The sequence below is a fragment of the Grampus griseus genome (assembly GCF_964374135.1).
Source record: "Grampus griseus genome assembly, chromosome: 8".
NCBI classification, from domain to species: Eukaryota; Metazoa; Chordata; class Mammalia; order Artiodactyla; family Delphinidae; genus Grampus; species Grampus griseus.
This window is the reverse complement of record NC_139002.1, coordinates 67,003,457-67,025,434: the sequence shown is the minus strand read 5'-3', so window position 1 is coordinate 67,025,434 and position 21,978 is coordinate 67,003,457. Positions and strand designations below refer to the sequence as shown.

The window sequence follows — 21,978 nt, the reverse complement described above, 5'->3', positions numbered from 1 at the left end:
TTCCACAGTAATAGATAACAGAAACACACCTAAATAAATTTAAGCACATGCAAGTGCTAGTTGGGAAGAATGTGGTAGTGGTGGTATTAGTGATGGTGGTTGGTGGCGGGGGTTCCATTTAAGCACTACACCCAACATTAAGGTAAAGCATCTGAAGACACATCATAATTTAGGGAAGCGAGCACAATTTCTGAGTCAGTAAAAGTTCTATAATGAATAGGAGAAAACAGGTAAGAAAAAACAAATGCAAAGTTTTAGAAAAGCCTAAAGCATGTCCCACTTGGGAAAACATTTCATCTATATTAGGTGAGCTATTAGAAGGGCACAAAGTTCCCTACACAGAAAATCTGGCCAATTACAAAAAAGGTACAAAGTATAAAATTAAAACTACTTATTTGGTGGGCAACTCATAGCAATATTACATTTGTGAGAAAAAGGGTAAAGTCAACAGCAGTTACATTAACACTATATGCTAAGAGAGTATTCTGTCTTTGTGCTCTATGCAGAAACAAAGCCAGATTTCCAAGCAAAGTCTGAAAAAAGAATCCTTGAAAAAACAAAACAAACAAAAATGATAGTCTTATTTACAAAAGGTAAAACATACTGGGATAAAAACACTGAAAACAGATTTCTTCCAAAGGAAGAAACATCTATAGGAACATCTAGAAGTGGTCAACACAGATGGTTCTGTCTAAGGAGTCTCAGGGCCTCTCAAGTCATCTTGTCTCCTATTCTTGGCATTCCAAACAGTTCTAAGTTCAAATCTGAGTTCTCTGAAGTTAACATCATAATTTTTGTTTCATAATAAAATACTTCGTGTTTCTTATTACAAAAACACAAAACAAGGTGTATAATTAATGCATATATTTAGAATGGCATTAGCATGCAGAAAACAATATCAAACACAATTCAAAGTTAACAAGATTAAGATTTTTCTAAGAAAAAAATTAATATGAATAATTTAAAAACATTACAAAGGGACCTCTTTACCTCTAAATTTTATAGTCAACCCATTTTCTCTCAAGACTTTCTTCCTTTCAGTGTTATTACAAATGATAATACTATGGTTGCAAACTTAAAAATGCGCGCACACACGCGCGCGCGTGCGCGCACACACACACACACACACACACACACACACACACACACACACACAGAGTCCATTTTATCTACTACTTGATAAAGAAACTGCTATGAGCTTATAAGCGCTAGAGCATTACCCTTCTGGGTATCCACAGCTCACGGCTAATATACTGCCACAGACTAAAAAAAAAAATTGATGGTATAAATATTTTTGCTCACTGAAGTTTATTAAATTTATCAGCCTCATTCAGACTGTGCATTTTTACTTAAACAAGTAACAAGTAGTGTTGGGAGTCTTAACTTACATGAGAAAAAGATTATTTTATTTTTAAGATCCTCCCTCCACTCCACTCCAACTCCCCCAGCAAACCCTAAAATATTACATGATATTTTTCTACGTGGCCTCTTGCCAGAGATCACTTGAAGAGGACAGAAGAGATTAAATAAAGAACCTTGAACTTAGAGCTAAAGGGACCTGAGGAAAGTGAGATATTAAGTAAAGGTTAGAATGGGATGCTACATCACAGGACTGTTTAGGTTTGTAGTGCATACAGGCTGTCAGGAAGGTAACAGTTCTATTTAATTCTTCAAATAAGATGTCTGGGTTTTGACTCTGTAAATTATTAACTTAATCCCAGCACTATTAATATTTCAGAAAATAAATACATCCGTAAAAAATAGACAACTATTATACCCAAAAGTCAAAACTAAACGTTCTATAGTTTTTATATCAGTTTTCCACCTCATTCACTTGTTAAAGACAAGGTACTATCAGACATACATTCATTTAAGGTGACTTTCTTATGATTAAAATCAGGTAAAATAAATAAATAAACAAAATGAAAAATAAATAAAATCAGGTAGAAATAAAATAGCCAAACAAGCATAAAACTTAAGACATGCCTTGTTATTAAATAAAAATACTAACATGCTGTTACTTGCTCTGCTGATTATCACACTAATGCAATTACATCAGCAGTCTACCTGTAAAAATTTCTTCTTCATTTCATCAAAGATATTTTGTCTGCATCTCCAAAACACATCCTATGGTGTGTAAGAACAAAATGAATTACAAATTATTTCTTTAAAATAAAGAGGTAAGACAGTGAAATGAGAACAATTAACCTAAAAACATTTTTGCAACAAAATATGTATGAATTAAAGTATTACTATATCATCTAAGATTTCATTCATAAATTACATTTGTAGTTTTAATCTTAGGCCTCAATTACTCTTTTTTTTTAAATAAATGTATTGGGGGCTTCCCTGGTGGCACAGTGGTTGAGAATCCGCCTGCTGATGCAGGGGACACGGGTTCATGCCCTGGTCCGGGAAGATACCACATGCTGCGGAGCGGCTAGGCCCGTGAGCCACGGCCGCTGAGCCTGCGCGTCCAGAGCCTGTGCTCCGCAACGGGAGAGGCCACAACAGCGAGAGGCCCGCGTACCACAAAAAAAAATAATAGATTTATTTATTTATTTATTTTTGACTGTGTTGGGTCTTCGTTGCTGCACACGGGCTTTCTCTAGTTGTGGCAAGTGGGGGCTACTCTTCGTTGTGGTGCGCGGGCTTCTCATTGCAGTGGCTTCTCTTGTTGGGGAGCACAGGCTCTAGGCACGTGGGCTTCAGTTGTTGTGGCACACGGGCTCAGTAGTTTTGGCGTACGGGCTTAGCTGCTCCATGGCATGTGGGATCTTCCCGGACCAGGGCTTGAACCCGTATCCCCTGCATTGGCAGGCAGATTCATTCATTCGTTCATTCATTCATTCATTCATTCATGGCTGTGTTGGGTCTTCGTTTCTGAGCGTGGGCTTTCTCTAGTTGCAGCGAGTGGGGGCCACTCTTCATTGCGGTGCGTGGGCCTCTCACTGTCATGGGCTCTCTTGTTGCAGAGCACAGGCTCCAGACACTCAGGCTCAGTAGTTGTGGCTCACGGGCCTAGTTGCTCCGCGGCATGTGGGATCTTCCCAGACCAGGGCTCGAACCCGTGTACCCTATATTGGCAGGCAGGTTCTCAACCACTGTGCCACCAGGGAAGCCCGTCAGGCAGATTCTTAACCACTGCGCCACCAGGGAAGCCCCTCAATTACTCTTGTAAGGTTACTGAAAACCTACATTATGGTGATAAAAAATAATATTAACATGGAAAACAACCACATTTTAACAAAGAGTAGGAGCTTCAGAACTGTGTATAAGTCAAATGTTCTAAGTCATATTTTGCTAGTTTTATTGAGATATAATTAACATATAATTCTGTAGCAGTTTTAAGGGCTACAACATAATGATTTGATATATGTATATACTGCAAAATGATTAATTACTACAATAAGTTTAGTTAACATCCATCATCTCACATAGTTACAACTTTTTTGTCCTTGTAATAATAACTTTTAAGTTCTATTCCCTTAGCAATTTTCAGATATACAATACAGTATTGTTAACTATAGTCATCACACTGTATATTACATTCAGAACTTATTTATCTTATAACTGGAAGTTTGTATCTTTTGACCACCTTCACCTATTTACACAACTCCCATCCCCCATCTCTGGCAACCACCCATCTGTTCTGTGTTGATAAGAGTTCAGTTTTTCAGATTCCACATATAAGTAAATCATATAGTATTTGTCTTTCTCTTTCTAAGTCACTATTTTGAGACCATTAAAGGAACTCTGCAAGGAAACCAAAAGATCCCCGATTTTGCTACCTTACGAATTTAGATTTTTCACATTATAAATACTATTAAAGTAAAGCTGCTTAACATTACCCCCTACAGCTATTTTCTTTTAATATCTCTTCCTTATTTTAAAAGCTTATTTTAGCAAATCAAGAAAATACAGAAATATATAAAAGGAAATAAGGATAACCTATAATCAAGAGATAATCTCTTGAAAAATCTTGATTTTACATCCCAAACTTCTTCTGTACAAATTTCGTTTTCCTCCACCTTCTTTAATTAATAAAAAGAACCCAACATATTGTTTTAAAAGGTGCTTTTTATCACTCATAGTAGCTTAGATACTATTCTATATCAATTAAAAAATTTTACCTCATTTGCTTTTACAATAGAAATGTATTTCTATTATAATAGTAATACATATTTTTTGACAAGCAAGTCTAAAATAACTCCTATAGCAATTATTAAAAATTTGATATACATCCTATTAGATCCCTCTCCATTTTATGCATATATTATATAAAGATTATTAACCAAAAAAGATCATTCCGAACACCATCGTTTGAATTCTGCTCCTTTTCCCTCAACACTCACTCATCTTTCTGGGTCAAAACATTTAGTTTAAAAACTGCAGTGTTCCATTATATAGGCAAAACATAATTTATTTAACTAATCTATTAATGGGCATTTAGACACCTTCAAATTTTCACTACAGCTTTGCGTATTTGTACAATTTTTTTCCCTAAAGTTTATTTCCTAAAGAAAGAATTCTAGATCAAAGGTTATGTACTCATTTTTAGGATTTTTTTGATACCTGCTGCCAATACGCTATCTCTTCCACAAATAAGAATTAAACTACAACTATCTGTCAAACACTGTTTTAGGTGCTGAGAAAATAGCAGTGAACAAAAGCCCTTGCCCTCAAGGAGATGACACTGTACAGGGGAAATTCAAAATAAACAAATCTAAACCATCAGGTATCCACCAGCCTCAGAGTCTTTGCATTTCTGTACACTGTACCTGGGATGCTCTTCCTTCAGATATCCTTTCTCAAGTATCATTGTGATGGCTTTAAAATGTGGCCACAAATTCTTTGACATGCCTCCCAGCAAGATTAGGAGTCTAAGTCCAGTCCCTTTTAATATGGGCCAGCCTTAGTGACTTCCTGTGACACATAACATTACTTTCAAGGCTGGGCTAGAAAACAGGAAAGGCAACACAGCTTCTTCCTGGCTTTCTTTCAGATGCTCACCCTTGGAACCTGGCCATTATGCTGTATCGGAGCCACGCAGCCACATGGAAAGGTCATGTGTATATGTTCTAGCCACAACCCAACTGAGATCCCATCTGGCAACCAGCATCAACAACCATACATGTGAGGAAGTATTCAGATGATTCCAGACCCCAGCCTTTCAGATGCCCCAACTGACGCCTAGCAGAGCAGAGCAAGCTGTCTCTCTTCAGCCTGGCCCAAATTGCACGTCCATGAGCAAAAGTCATTAAGTGTGGGTGTAGGCTATTATAAAGCAAAAAATAACCAAAATAGCTAGTTTCTCAAACTGGTCCTCTTCTCACCATTCTATTTAAAATTGCAATCCTCTTCATCTCCCTTCCTTCAGGTTTCTCCATAGTATACTTATAGCCACCTGATATATTTGTTTATATTTTACTTGTTTATTGTTAACTCCAAAAAACTTCCATTATGAGCTAAGATGAAATAGCAGACTGGATTTACCCTCTCCACCTTAAACAACTAAAAAGAAGAGATGAAATATATGAAACAATAGTTTAAAAATATTATTAAATAACAGGTAACACAGGACAGTGATCCCTGTGAAAACAAACAAAAAAGGTAAGCTACCTTCCAGGCTGCAGTGCAGGGAGAGAGAACCCAGTTAAAGTTCAGCAATCTTCCTGAGCTGAAAAGATAAGGTTAGAAGTTCAAGTGGGTCAATTCAGCTAGAATTTACAGAGAAGAATACTGAAGAGAAGAAAGATGTGCAAATAGCATGCTCCAGAGATATGTAGTGGTCCTCCCTAAGTACTCACCAGCATATGCATGTGAAGAAACTACCTGAGGCAGGGGAAAGAACCACAGGAAAGAATCCCTGGAGCTCACTTCAGTTCCCACCAGCCAAAGTGAAAAAAATTTCATAATACACGGGGCTCAGATAAGAGTACACAGAAGAGTATTGTCTCAGTAGTGGGACCAAATTAGGCCTAATCTAAAGGCTATTCTGGATCAAACTTACAACACTTTTTAAAAGCAAGCCTCAAAAGGATCAAAATGTTTACAAGTAAATTAAAACTCTGTCAGAGAACAAACCTCAAGAATATCTATGGAAATTAAAAATACCCAGCACCCATCAACATAAACTTCAGTGTTTGGCATCCAATCCAAAATAAACAGGCATGCATCAAAGTAGGAAATGATGACCCATAATGAGGAGAAAAATCAATCAATGAAAACCTACCCAGATATAATACAGATGATATAATTAATAGACAAGAATATAAAAAGTTTATAACTATATTCTACATTTTAAGAAGGTACAGGAAAGAATGCAAAGGAAATAAATGAAAGATATATTAAAGATTCAACTCAAGTGGAGACAAGGTGGCAGAGTTGAAGGACTTGAGCTCATCTCCTCTCACAAAAACACCAAAATCACAACTAACTGCTGAACAACCACTGACAAAAAAGAATGGAACCTACCAAAAAAGATATTCTACATCCAAAGACAAGAAGCCATAACGAGGCAGTATGAGGAGGGCTTTTGCGATATAATCAAATCCCATACCCACCAGGTGGGCGACCCACAAACTGAAAAATAATTATATCGCAGAGGTTCTCCTACAGGAGTGAGAGTTCTGAGCCCAGCGTCAGGCTCCCCAGCCTGGGGGTCTGGCATCAGGAGGAGGAGCCTCGAGAGCATTTGGCTTTGAACGTCAGGGGGGCTTGAGCTGCATAGGACTGGAGGAGACAGAGACTCCACTCTTGGAGGGCACACTCAAGGTTTCACATGCACTGGGACTCAGGGCAAAGCAGTGACTCCATAGGAGCCTGGGCCAGACCTAGTTGCGGGCCTTAGAGGGTCTCCTGGGGAGGCGGGGTTCAGCTGTGGCTCACTGTGGGGGCAAGGACACTGCTGGCAGAGACTCCAGAGAATACACATCTGCGTGAGCTCTTCTGGAGGTGGTCATTTTGGCACCGAGACCTGGCCCCTCCAAACAGCCTGCAGTCTCCAGTGCTGTGACGCCTCAGGCCAAACAACCAAGAAGGTGGGAACAGAGCCCCACCATCAGCAGACAGGCTGCCTAACATCTGTCCTGAGTGCACAGCTGCCTCTAAACATACCCCCTGACATGGTCCTGCCCACCAGAGGGACAAGAACCAGCTCCACTCACCAGGGGGCAGCTACAGTCCATCCCACAGGAAGTTGCACAAGCCCCTGGACCAACCTCACCCACCAAGGGGCAAACACCAGAAGCAAGTGCAACTACAAACCTGCAGCCTGAAAAACAGAGATCACAAACACAGAAAGTTAGACAAAATAAGACGGCAGAGAAATATGTTACAGGTAAAGGAACAAGATAAAACCCCAGAAGAACAACTAAGTGAAGTGGAGGTAGGCAATCAGCCTGAAAAAGAATTTAGAGTAATGACAGTAAAGATGATTCAACATCTCGGGAAAAGAATGGAGGCACAGACCGAGAAGATACAATAAATTTTTAACGAAGAACTAGAAAATTTAAAGAACAAACAGAGATGAACCGTACAATAACTGAAATGAAAAATAAATAAGAAGGAATCAATAGCAGAATAAATGAGACAGAAGGATGAATAAGTGACCTGGAGGAGAGATTGGTGGAAATCACAGCTGTGGTGTGAATAAAGAAATAAGAATAAAGAAAAAAAAAAGAATGAAAAGAAATGAGGACAGTCTAAGAGACATCTGGGATGACATTAAATGCATCAACATTCACATTATAGAGGTCCCAGAAGGAAAAGAGAGAGAAAGGGCCTGAAAAAATATTTGAAGAGACAATAGTCAAAAACCTCCCTACCATGGGAAAGGAACCACTCACTCAACTCCAAGAAGTGCGGACAATCCCATATAGAATAAACCCAAGGAAGAACATGCCAAGACACATATTAATCAAGTTGACAAAAATCGAAGACAAAGAGAAAAAAACATTAAAAGCAACAAGGGAAAAGCAACAAATAACATACAAGGGAATCCCCATACAGTTATCAGATGATTTTTCAGCAAAAACTCTGCAGGCCAGAAGGGAGTGGCATGATATATTTAAAATGATGAAAGGGAAAAACCCACAACCAAGAATACTCTACCCAGCAAAGCTCTCGTTCAAATTTGATGGAAAAATCAGGCAAGCAAAAGCTAAGAGAATTCAGCACCACCACACCAGCTTTACAACAAATGTTAAAGGAACTTCTCTAGGCATAAAAGAAAAGGTCACAACTAGAAAAACGATAATTACAAATGGGAAAGCTCACTCACTAGTGAAGGCAAACATACAGTAAAAGTAGGAAACAGTCCACACAAAAATATTATATAAAAATCAGCAATCATGAGAATACAAATGCAGGATATTGGAAATGCATTTGAAATCAAGAGACCAGCAACTTAAAACAATCTTGTATATATACATATAGAGACTGCTATATCAAAACCTGATGGTAACCGCAAACCAAAAATCTACACTAGATACACAAACTTAAAGAAAAAGTAATCCAAACACAACTCTAAAGATAGTCATCAAATCACAAGTGAACAAAAGAGGAATGAAAAAAAAAGAGCTACAAAAACAAATCCTAAATAATTTTTTTTAATTGCAAGAAGAACATACATATTGATAACTACCTTAAATGTAAATGGATTAAATGCTCCAACCAAAAGACACTGATAGGTGAATGGATACAAAAACAAGACCCATGTACATGCTGTCTACAAGAGACTCACTTCAGTTCTAGGGACACATATAGAATGAAAGTGAAGGAATGGAAAAGGTTATCCTATGCAAACGGAAATCAAAAGAAAGCTGAAGTAGCAATATTCATATCAGACAAAACAGACTCTAAAATAAAGACTGTTACGGGACTTTCCTGGTGGCACAGTGGTTAAGAATCTGCCTGCCAATCTAGGGGACATGGGTTCAATTCCTGGTCTGGAAAGACCCCACATGTTGAGAAGCAACTAAGCATATGCACCAAAACTACTGAGCCTGTGCTCTAGAGCCCACGAGCCACAACTACTAAGCCCGCAAACCACAACAACTGAAGCTCATTGCCCTAGAGCCCATGCGCCACAGCTACTGAGCCCACATGCTGCAACTACTGAAGCCTGTGCGCCTAGAGCCCATGCTCTGCAACAAGAGAAGCCACCGCAATGAGAAGCCTACGCACCGTGATGAAGAGTAGCCCCCTCTCGCCACAACTAGAGAAAGCCCATGCACAGAAACAAAGACCCAACACAGCCAAAAATAAAAATTTTTAAAAAACTGTTACAATAAAACTAAACGTGTACAAAAAAAATAATTTAAAAAATTTTTAAAAATGGAATAAAATAAAATAAAGACAGTTACAAGAGAAATAGAAGGACACTACATAATGATCAGGGATCAACCCAAGAAGATATAACAATCATAAATATCTATGCTCTCAACATAGGAGTGCCTCAATATATAAAGCAAATGTTAACAACCAAAAAAGGAGAAATTGACAGTAACACAATAATAATGGGGGACTTTAACACTGCTACTTACATCAATGGACAGATCATCCAGACAGAAAATCAATATGGAAACACAGGCCTTAAATGACACATTAGACCAGATGGACTTAATTGATATTTATAGAACACTGCATCCAAAATCAGCAGAATACACATTCGTCTCAAGTGCACATGGAATATTCTCCAGGATAGATCACATGGTGGGCCACAAAGCAAACGTTGGTAAATTTAAGAAAAATGAAATCATATCAAGCACCTTTTTGGACTACAACACCAAGAGATTAGAAATCAACTATAAGAAAAAAACCTGTAAAAACACACAAACACGTGGAGGCTAAGCAATATATTACTAAACAACTAATGGATCAGTGAAGAAATCAAAGAAGAAACCAAAAAATACCTAGACACAAATGAAAATGAAATCACAACAATCCAAAAGCTTTGGGACACAGCAAAAGTAGTTTTAAGAGGGAAGTGTATAGCAATACAATTTTACCTCAGGAAACAAAAAAAATCTTAAATAAACAGCCTAAACTTACACCTAAAGCAACTAGAAAAAGAAGAACAAAATCCAAAGTTAGTAGAAGGAAAGAAATCATAAAGATCAGATCAGAAATAAATGAAATAGAGATGAAGAAAACAATAGAAAAGATCAATGAAACTAAAAGCTGATTCTTCGAAAAGATAAACAAAATGGATAAACTGTTAGCCAGACTCACCAAGAAAAAAATGGAGAGGGCTCAAATCAATAAAATTAGAAATGAAAAAGAAGTTCCAACTGACACCACAGAAATACAAAGGATCATAAGAGACTACTACAAGCAAATATATGCCAATAAAATGGATAACCTGGAAGAAATGGACAAATTCTTAGAAAGGTACAACCTTCCAAACCTGAACTAGGAAGAAATAGAAAATATGAACAGACCGATCACAACTACTGAAATTGAAATTGTGATTAAAGAACTTCGAACAAACAAGAGTCCAGGACCAGATGGCTTCACAGGGGAATTCTGAACATTTAGGGAAGACTTAACACCTACTCTTCTAAAGCAAACAGTATGATACACCACATTAACAAATTGAAGAATAAAAACCATATGATCATTTCAATAGATGCAGAAAAAGCTTTGACAAAATTCAACACCCATTTATGATAAACACTCTCCAGAAAGTGGGCATGGAGGGAACCTACCTCAACATAATAAAGGCCATATATGACAAACCCACAGCTAACATACTCAATGGTGAAAAGCTGAAAGCATTTCCTCTAAGGTCAGGAATAAGACAAGGATGTCCACTCTCGTCACTTTTATTCAACATAGTTTTGGAAGTCCTGGCAATGGCATGGCAATCAAAGAATAAAAATAAATAAAGGAATCCAAATTGGAAAAAAAGAAGTTAAACGGTCACTGTTTCCAAATGACATGATACTATACATAGAAAATCCTAAAGATGCTAACAGAAAACTACTAGAGCTCATCAATCAATTCAGAAAGTTGCAGGATAAAAAATTAATACATAGATCTCTCTTGCATTTCTATACACTAACAATGAAAGATCAGAAACAGAAACTAAGGAAACATTCTCATTTGCCATTGTAAAGAATAAAATACCTAGGAATAAACCTACCTAAGGAGACAAAAGACCTGTACTCTGAAAACTGTAAGATGCTGAAGAAAAAAAATTAAAGATGACACAAACAGATGGAGAGATATATCATGTTCCTGAATGGAAGAATCAATCAAAATGACTACACTATCCAAGGCAATCTACAGACTCAAAGCAATTCCTATCAAATTACCAATGGCATTTTTCACAGAACTAGAGAAAAAAAAATTTTAATTTGTATGGAAACACAAAAGACCCTGAATAGCCAAAGTAATCCTGAGAAAGAAAAATGGAGCCGGAGGAGTCAGGCTCCCTGACTTCAGACTATACTACAAAGCTACAGTAATCAAAACAGTATGGCACTGGCACAAAAAAAGAAATGTAGATTAATGGAACAGGATAGAAAGGCCAGAGATAAACCCACGCACCTATGGTCCACTAAACTATGACAAAGGAGGCAAGAATATACAATGGAGAAAACACAGTCTCTTCAATAAGTAGTACTGGGAAAACTGGATAGCTACATGTAAAAGAATGAAGTTAGAACATTGTCCAACACCATACACAAAAATAAACTCAAAATGAATTAAAGGCCTAAATGTAAGACCAGATTCTATAAAACTCTTAGAGGAAAACACAGGCAAAACACTCTTTGACATAAATTGCAGCAAGATCTTTTTCAATTCACCTCCTAGAGGAATGGAAATAAAAACAAAAACAAATGGGACCTAATTAAACTGAAAAGCTTTTGCACATCAAAGGAAACCATAAACAAAATGAAAAGACAACCCACAGAATGGGAGAAAATATTTGCAAATGGTGTGACTGACAAGGGATTAATCTCCAAAACATACAAACAGCTCATGCAGCTCAATATCAAAAAAACAAACAATCCAATCAAAAAATGGCCATAAGATCTAAATAGACATTTCTCTAAAGACGACATATAGATGGCCAAAAAGCACATGAAAAGATGTTCAACATTGCTAATTATTAGAGAAATGCAAATCAAAACTACAATGAGGTATCACCTCACACTGGTCAGAATGGTCATCATCAAAAATTCTACAAACAATAAATGCTGGAGAGAATGTGGAGAAAAGGAGATCCTCCTACACTGTTGGTGGGAATGTAAATTGGTACAACCACTATGGAGAACAGTATGGAGGTTCCTTAAGAAACTGAAAACAGAACTACCATATAATGCAGCAATCCCACTCCTGGGCATCTATCTTGAGAAAACCATAATTCCAAAAAATACATGCTCCCCAATGTTCATTGCAGCACTGTTTACAACAGTCAAGACACGGAAGCAACGTAAAGGTCCATCAATGAATGGATAAAGAAGATGTGGTAGATACACACGATGGAATATTAGTCAGCCATAAAAAAGAATGAAGTAATGCCATTTGCAGCAACATAGATGGATCTAGAGATTATCATACTAAGTGAAGTAAGTCAGACAGAGAAAGACATCACTTATAGCTGGAATCTACAAAAATGATACAAATGAACTTATTTACAAAATAGACTCACAGGGCTTCCCTGGTGGCGCAGTGGTTGAGAGTCTGCCTGCCGATGCAGGCGACACGGGTTCGTGCCCCGGTCCAGGAGGATCCCACATGCCACGGAGTGGCTGGGCCCATGAGCCATGGCCGCTGAGCCTGCGCGTCCGGAGCCTGTGCTCCGCAACGGGAGAGGCCACAACAGTGAGAGGCCCGCATACCGCAAAAAAAAAAAAAAAAAAAAAAGACTCACAGACTTGGAAGATAAATTTATGTTTACCAAAGGGGAAAGGGGGTGGGGAGAGATAAATTAGGAGTCTGGGCTTAACATACACACACTACCATATATAAAATAGGTAACCAACAAGGACCTACTGTATAGCGCAGGGAACTCTACTCAATGTTCTATAACAACCTATATGGGGAAAAAATCTGAAAAAGAATGGATATATGTATATGTATAACTGAACCACTCTGCTCTACACCTGAAACTAACATAACATTGTAAATCAGCTATACCCAAAATAAAAATTCAATTATAAAAAAGCATGACTTGAACATTAAATGCTATGAAAGAAAAGATTAATAAACTCAATTATAGAAAAAGGAAATTTAAAAAAGAATCCAACTCAAATTTCTAAAGATGAAAAGTACAATGTCTGAGACGAAACATAGAATGGATGGGGTTAACAGATTAGGTACCACTGAACAAAAGATTATATAAACCACTTGAAGACACAGCAATAGAAACTATCACAAATGAGACAAAGAGAGGAAAAAACCATACACACACACACACACACACACAGAGAACAGAAAAGTGGGACAACTTTCTTATCAGAAACCAAGGAGGCCAGAAGGAAGTTGCACAATATTTTTCAGGTGCTCACAGAAAATAACTGTTAACCCAAGAGCCCTTAACCAGAAAAATGTCCTTTAAGAATGACCCAGAAATTGCTTCTGTAACCAAGCAGAATTCAAGACATGCTCAGATAAAAGAAAGCTAAAAGAATTTGTCTCCAGTAGAAATACCCTAAAGGAATGGCTAAAGGAAGTTCTCTAAACAAAAAAGGAAATGATTAAAGGGGAACCTTAGAACATCAGGAAAGAAAAAAGAACACAGTTAGCAAAATATGGCTAAATAGAATACATTTTCCTTCTCCTCTTCAGTTTTTATTATATGTTTGACAGTTGAAGCACAAGTTAAGAGACTGCTTGATGTGGTTATAAATGTATGTAGAGGAAGTATTTAATTCAATTATATTGTAGACAGGGGAGGGTAACAAGACATAAAGGGAGGTAATGTTTCTACATTTCAATTAAACTGATAAAATAATGACACAAGTAGACTGTGATAAACTTGTATATACACAGAAGAACCACTAAAAAAGCTATTACAAGAGGATATGATCAAAATCAGTATGGAAAAATCAAAACGAAATTTTAAAAAATATTCAAATAACACAAAGGAAGGCAAGTGAAAGATAACAGCAAAATGAAAAACAGAAAACAAAATAAAATGGGAGGTTTATGCTAACATGTTAATGATTACATTAAATATAAATGACCTAATCACACCAATTAAAAGAGAGTTAGGAGGGTAAATTAAAACTATATGCTGTCGGGCTTCCCTGGTGGCGCAGTGGTTGAGAGTCTGCCTGCCGATGCAGGGGACACGGGTTCGTGCCCCAGTCCGGGAAGATCCCACATGCCACGGAGCGGCTGGGCCCGTGAGCCATGGCCGCTGAGCCTGCGCGTCCGGAGCCTGTACTCCACAGCGGGAAAGGCCACAACAGTGAGAGGCCCGCATACCACAAAAAAAAAAAAAAAAAAAACTATATGCTGTCTCGAAGAAACTCAGACACACACACCTACACACACAAAGATGTACACCCATAGATAATACATACTATGTCAAATACATGATATACATAAAACACTTTAAAATAAATTTACATATAAGATATATATTTCATGTAAAATATTTAGTATGAAAGTAAAAAAGGGAAAAAATGTACCATGCAAACATCAATCAAAGAAAGCAAGAGTTAATTTTAAAAATTAATATCAGTTAAAGTAGACTTCAGAACAAAGAAAATTATCAGAGATAGAGAGAAACATATAATGATAAAAGGGCCCATCCACTAAGAAGGCATAGCAATCCTAAATTTGTATGAACCAAACAGAGCTGCAAAATTTGTGAAGCCAGAACCAGTAAAACTAAAATAATAAAATAACTCTACAATAATTAGGAGACTCCAACAACTCTCTCAACAATTGCTACAACAACTAAACAGAAAATAAGCAAGGACACAGAAAAAAACCAACAATACCATCAACCAACAGAACCTAATTAACATTTGTAAAGGGACAGAATATACATTCTGTCCAGATGCACTTGGAACATATTCCAAGACAGGCCATATCCCAGGTCATAAAACAAATTTTAACACATTTAGAAGAACTACAATCAAATAGAGTATATTCTCTGCTCATAATAGGACAACAGAAGATCTAAATAAATAAAGCAACATAATGTATTCTTACACTGTAAGACTCAACATAGTAAAGATGTCAATTCTTCCCAAACAAAAATACAGTTTTTAAAGCAAGTCCTATCAAAATCCCAGCAAGTTTTTTTGAAGATATAGACAAGAATATTCTGAAACTTATATGGAAAGGCAAAGGAACTAGAATAACTAAAAAGATAAAGTGAGAGGACTCTGTCTACTCAATTTCAAGACTTATCATACAGCTAGAGTAATCAAGACTGTGTGGTATTGGTAAAGGAATAGACATAGAGATCAATGGAATACAATAGAGAGCCACACAGATATGCCCAACTGATTTCTGACTAGGTGTAAAAGCAACTCAATGGAGGAAAGAGTGTCTTTTCAACAAATGGTACTGGAATAATTGGACATCCATGGGCAAAAAAATATAATAATAATCCTGGACCTAAGTCTCTCACCTTATACAAAAAGTAACTAAATACAGATCATGAACTTAAATGAAAAATGTAAACCTATAAAACTTTTAGAAAAAAAAACATAGGAAAAAATCTTCTAGAGCTAAGGATAGGCAGAGTTCTCAGACCTGACACCAAAAGCATGATTTACAAACAGAAAAATTGATAAACTGGATGTAATCAAAACTGAAATATCTATTTTGCAAAGACCCTGTTAAGAAAGAAAAGACAGGGAATTCCCTGGCGGTCCAGTGGTTAGGACTCAGCACTCTCACTGCCAAGGGCCGAGGTTCAATCCCTGGTCAGGGAACTAAAAATCCCCCACACACACAAAAAAAGAATGAAAAGACAAGCTCCTGACTGGGAGAAAATATTTCAAACGACATAATTGACAAAGGACTAGTATCTAGACTATACTGTAAAGAACTCTGAACACCTAACAATAAAAAAGCAACAATATAATTAGAGCACAGGCAAAAATCATGAGATACATTTCAATGAAGAAAACAGATGACAAGTAAGCACACAAAAAGATGGTCAACATCATTAGCCATTAGATAAATACAAATTAAACCACAATGAGATATGACCACACACCTATCAGAATGGCTAAAATTAAAAATAGTGGCAACACCAAATGCTGACAAGGATGCAGAAAAATTGGATCTCTCATAATTTCCTGCTGGGAAGTAAAATGGTACAGCTACTCTAGAAAACCATTTGGTAATTTCTGAAAAAACTAAATATGCAACTACCATACAACCCAGCAACTGTACTATTCAACAGTTATCACAGAGAAATGAAGAATTATGTTCACACAAAAACCTATACATGAATTTTATAGCAGCTTTACTCATAATATCCAAAAACCGTAAATAATCTAGATGTCCTTCAACAGCTGAATGGAAACAAACTGTGGTACATCCATACCAAGGACATTAATAAGCAAAGGAACAAACTGTTGATACATGGGACACCCAGAGAAGCCTCCAGAGAATTATATATTAAGTATAAAAGGCCAAGTCCAAAAGGTTGCATACAGTAAGATTCCATTTATACAACATTTTTGAAATGACCAAATATAGAAATGGAAAACAGCTAAGAGATTGCCAGGAATCAAAGAGGGGCTGGGAGTGGGAGGGAAGTGAGTGTAGTTATAAAAGGGCAACATGAGAGATCCTTGTGGAGATGAAAATGTTCTGTATCTTGACTGTATCAATGCCAATACCTTTATTGTTATATTGTACTATAGTTTACATGATGTTGCCATTAGGGGGAACTGGATACAGAGTACATGATACCTCTTTTTTATTTCTCAGAACTACAGATGAAACTATAACTAACTCAAAATTAAAAGTTTAATTTAAAAATAATACATCTGCCTATCCTGCTACTCTTCCACCTCTCTTCTCCTAGAGACTAAAAGATGATTGCCTGTTTTAAACCTTGGAGTGAAGTGGGGGTGGTACTCCTGAGGACATGTAGTCACAGACTGGCCCTCATGTTGATTTGCAGCCCCAATTCACACTATCTGTGTGGTATTTAAAAAAACCCACAAGTTAAGAATTACTTTGAAAATGGTTCCACAACAGTAGTACTCCCAGATACATGGCAGAAACAATCACAATTTTCTTCTGAAAGAAGCCATCTGTATTCCAAAGCTCATATAATTTCCATAAAAATTATTTTCACAATTACAAGACATATGAACAGCTCAAAATTGTTTTTTTAATCACTAAATACATAAGAAAAAAGGCACCATGAGTGAGAGTCAGCAAAGAATAAAACATAGCAGATGACATACAATAAAAGTTTCAACATTGAAACTATTGGCAACATTATAAAAGAAAAATGCTTCAAGAAATAAAAAAGAACTTTGAATTCATGAGTAGACGTTGGCAATCAGCAGGCTTTTAAAAGTAACAAACAGAATTCCTAGAAAAGGATATAATAATAAAAGTAAAAATCACAAAGTTTAAATGTATTTAAAATATTGAAGAATTAATGAATCTCATATGATAGAACTAAAATTTTCTAAACTTTTAGTGACAGAACAACGTAAAACATTAGAGTAAAAGAGGCATGAAGGATACAGTAAAAAGGATACATCCAGGTGAAGGGAGAGAGAATGGAAGTTGAGAAAATTTAAATACATGATGAACTTCAACAACCAATGGAGGATACCAAATCAGATTCAAGAAACCCAACAAATTTCAAGCAAAGTAAATACAGAGTTTACATGCAGGCAGGGAGAAATGAGAGATTACCTTTAAATAAACTAAAACAATTAGATTTTCAGTTGATTTCTCAACAGCAAAAATGGAAGCCAGAAGACTGAAGCATACCCTTAATCTTCTAAATAATAGTAACTGGTAGCCCAGAATGCTATATACAGCAAAAATGTCTTTTAGGAATACAAAACCAAAGATTTTTATGACCAGTAGATCCTCATTAAAGAAACCCTTAAAAAGGTATTTTTCTTCTTTACCAGTTTTTATGCTTCGGCACTCAGTGTTTTTTTTGTCTAAGAATCTTTTCTAAGGTCTAAAATCCCAGTCAACATCTGTCTATAACCACATAAGAGACTCCAAGTGAGAACCACTCGTTTGAGGCAGGTCAATTCTTAGACCTATGAGAGACTTGTATCCTCATCATCACAAAAGACTACAAAAGCTTGAGGCATCATATGCTCTTAGAACTTCATTGAAAGTTCATGATGAAAGAGAGGATGTTTCCTCTTCTGTCTTCCTGTTTATATTACGGAAAATTATATTTCACAGTAACCTTTCAAAAAAATGTATCATGGGCAGAAGGAAAAGTAATCCTAGAGAGTAAGAGATGAATTCTGATCTAGCCTGACAACAGTGAGACATACCTGATTTCTACTAAACAACTATTATGGTGCCATAATCATGTCACCAGGAGGACAACTTTCTAGAAAAACCACCACCAAGCTCAATGCACATGCAATGTCTAAACAAAGTGCTTATATGGGATTGGCCAAAAAGTTTGTTCGGGTGTTTCCCAAATGAACTTTTCTGGCCAATCCAATATATTGTCAGCTAATCATAGGCATGGAGAAAAAGACTGTTCATGGATTTCAGCTTTGAAAAACCATATTCCCTCTCTTGAGTCTTGTGTCACTTCCTCACTCCCATGTCTCTGTACTAGATCTAGTTCCCTCTTTGGTAGTAACATTTTTACTCAGTGTTTAAATTCTGGTCCCAAAGTAGTTATTTTGTCTTTGACAAAGGAGTGGGATACAAGAATAAATAAATAGCTGCAAAAATTAACTCTAAATGGATCAAAGATCTAAAAGCAAAAGCTAAAATTATAAACTATTAGAAGAAAACATAGGAGAAAAGCTTCATGACATTGGATTTCACAATGGTTCTTAGATATGATACCAAAAGCAGAGACAATAACAACAACAGAATACATAAATTGGATTTCATTAAAATTCAAATGCTTGTGCACCAAAGGACAAGAGAGCAGAAAGGCAACCCATGGAATGGGAGGTAATACCTGCAAATCATGTATCTGTTAAGGTATTAATATCCAGAATATATAAAGAATTCTAACAACCCCAAAACAACAACAAATACCCCAAAACCCTGGTTAAAAAATAGGCAAAGAACTTGAATAGACATTTCTCCAAAGAAGATATACAAAGAGCCAACAAGCATATCACCAATCATTAGGAAAATACAAATAAAAAATACAAGATAACCACTTCACACCCATTAGAATGGCTATTACCAAACAAAACCAAAAACCGGTAACAAGCAAACAAAACTCCCACTAATGCGTTGGAGGGTGTGGAGAAACTGAAGCCCTTGTGCACTGCTGATGGGAATGTGAAATGGTGCTTCCACTGGAAAACAGTATACGTTTTAGCAGGATAGCAACACTATTCACAATAGCCAAAAAATAGAAACAACCCAAATGTCTATTGACCAATGACATTATAAACAAAATGTGGGCATAAACATACAATGGAGTATCATTCAGCCTTAAAAAGGAATGAAATTCTGGTATATGCTATAACATGGATGGATCTTGAAGACACTATGGTAAGAGAAAGAAACCAGACACAAAGGACAAATATTGTATGATTCTACTTATATAAGGAGGAGAGAAGTCAAGTTCATAGACAGAAAGTAGCATTGTGGTTGCCAGGGACGAGGAAGAGGAAGGATAGGGAGAGATATTGCTTAATGGATACAAAGATTCAATTTGGGAAGATACAAAAAGTTCTGCAGGGCTTCCCTGGTGGCGCAGTGGTTGAGAGTCCGCCTGCCGATGCAGGGGACACGGGTTTGTGACCCAGTCCGGGAGGGTCCCACATGCCGTGGAGCGGCTGGGCCCGTGGGCCATGGCCGCTGGGCCTGCGTGTCCGGAGCCTGTGCTCCGCAATGGGAGAGGCCACAGCAGGGAGAGGCCCGCGTACCGCAAAAAAAAAAAAAAAAAAAAGTTCTGCAGATGGCTGGTAGTGATGTTTGCACAACAATGTGAATGCACTTAAAGCCAGTGAACTGCACACATAAAAATGGTTAAAATGGTAAATTTTATGTTATGTGTATACTATCACAATTTTAAAAAGTGAGGAGCAAAAGAAGTGACAAATAGGTGGGTAAACTAAACAATGTCTTCTATGTTTAAAAAAAAGAGAGAGAATTAAAGTATATAACAATTATACCATACAAGTGAGGGTGTTACTGGAATTAAAGCATTCTAACATCCTTACACTATTCAAGAGGAAATTAAAGATGATTAATTTTAGACTTTGGTAACTGTGCATATTAAATTAGTTAATTTTAAAAACACTTACACTAAAAGAATATAAGCGGTATATAATGTCCAAACCAACAGAAAAAAAGTGGAATGAAAGAAATCATTTGAACCTAAAGAAGCCAAGAAAGAAAAGAAAAAGAAACAACAATAATGGAATAGGTTAAATCATGTCCCTAAAGATAATATGTCCTAATCCCAAGAGCTTATAGATTTTACCTTCTATGGCAAAGACTGCAGATATGATCAAGTTAAGGATCTGGAGATGGGGGATTATCCTGGATGTAACAGTTCTAAATGCCTGAATATATTAAATAAAACAGCTTTGAGATATACAATGCAAAAACTGATAGTATAATGAAAAATAAATCAATCCAACATATTAGTGTGAGATTTTAATACACGTTTTTGATAGGTTTAATAGACCAAAAAAACCAAAAACAAAAAATTAACAACATTACAGAAAAACATACACCAAAATTAACAAGGCTCATATAACAGATACATGCAAAGACTATACTTAACAGCTGCAAATATATATATTTTCAAAGCACACACAGAATATTTATAAAAACTGACCTGATACTCGGCTTTTTTATAAAGCAAGTCTCAATAAACTTCAAAAGACTGGTATCATATAGAACACTTTCTTTCACTATAATGCAACTGAATTAAATATCAGTAACAAAAAGGCAACTAGGAAAATCACATAATTACAAAATTAACATATACTAGTTGATGGGTCAAAGAAGAATAATGGAAAATAGAAAATATTTAGAACCAAATGATAATGGAAACATATCAAACTTGTACAGAATAAGGGGGGCAGGGGAGAAGCAGGGAGCTTTCCTGGCAAAATAGGTGAGCCTTTGTGGTACTAGGCAGAGGTAAGATAGAGTAAAAAGCCAGGAAGAACTACAAAAATCTAGAGCTGAAAAAATAGTCAGTTCTCTGCTACTATCTGGCATTTGGGGCTGTGGCTGGTCTCCAGGAAGCAGAAAACAAAAACAACAACAAAATCTATGTCATGTAACTAAAGCACCAGAACAGGAGAAATAAAAAGATAAAAGCAGAAATTAATGAGATAGAAAATAAAAATACTATAACGAAAACTATCAAAGCCAAAAGCTGATTTTATTGAACAACAACAAAACCTAATTAATGACAAACCACTGGTAAGATCAATCCCCCAAAACGAGAAGGCACAAAAATATTATAATAAGGGGATGTAACTATTAGATACAACAACAACAAGAACAAAAGATAAAAGAATGCCACAAGCAAATTTATGCCAACTTATCTGAAAACATAATGGAATGGATAAACTCCCAGAAAAATAATAGTCATCAAACAAACTCAAAGGAAAACAAACGAAAACCACAATAGTGCTCAAGTCATTAAACAGATTGAGTCAGTAGTTAAAAATCTTCCAATAAGAACAAGAAAAACTTCCATGCCTGGACGATTTTACTAAGATTTTCCAAATACTCTAAAGGTAATTTGATTTTTACAGAACTTCTTCACAGCTATAGAAAATGAAGAACACTCTCTAAATCATACTATGAGGCTAACATGTGATATTAAAC

General features: G+C 36.5%; 1 protein-coding gene across 2 annotated transcripts in view; it reads right to left on the bottom strand.

Annotated features, from left to right (window-relative positions):
* USP47 (ubiquitin specific peptidase 47) overlaps positions 1–21,978 on the bottom strand; it is a 123,484-nt gene that overhangs the window by 80,073 nt on the left and 21,433 nt on the right. Inside the window, exon 2 of one of the 2 annotated variants that reach the window (XM_082659406.1) lies at positions 2,068–2,127. The exons of the other annotated variant lie outside the window; for it this stretch is intronic. Coding sequence (XP_082515532.1) covers positions 2,068–2,127 — 60 coding nt within the window. The remainder of the gene's footprint in view (positions 1–2,067; positions 2,128–21,978) is intronic. 2 annotated transcript variants of the gene reach the window in all.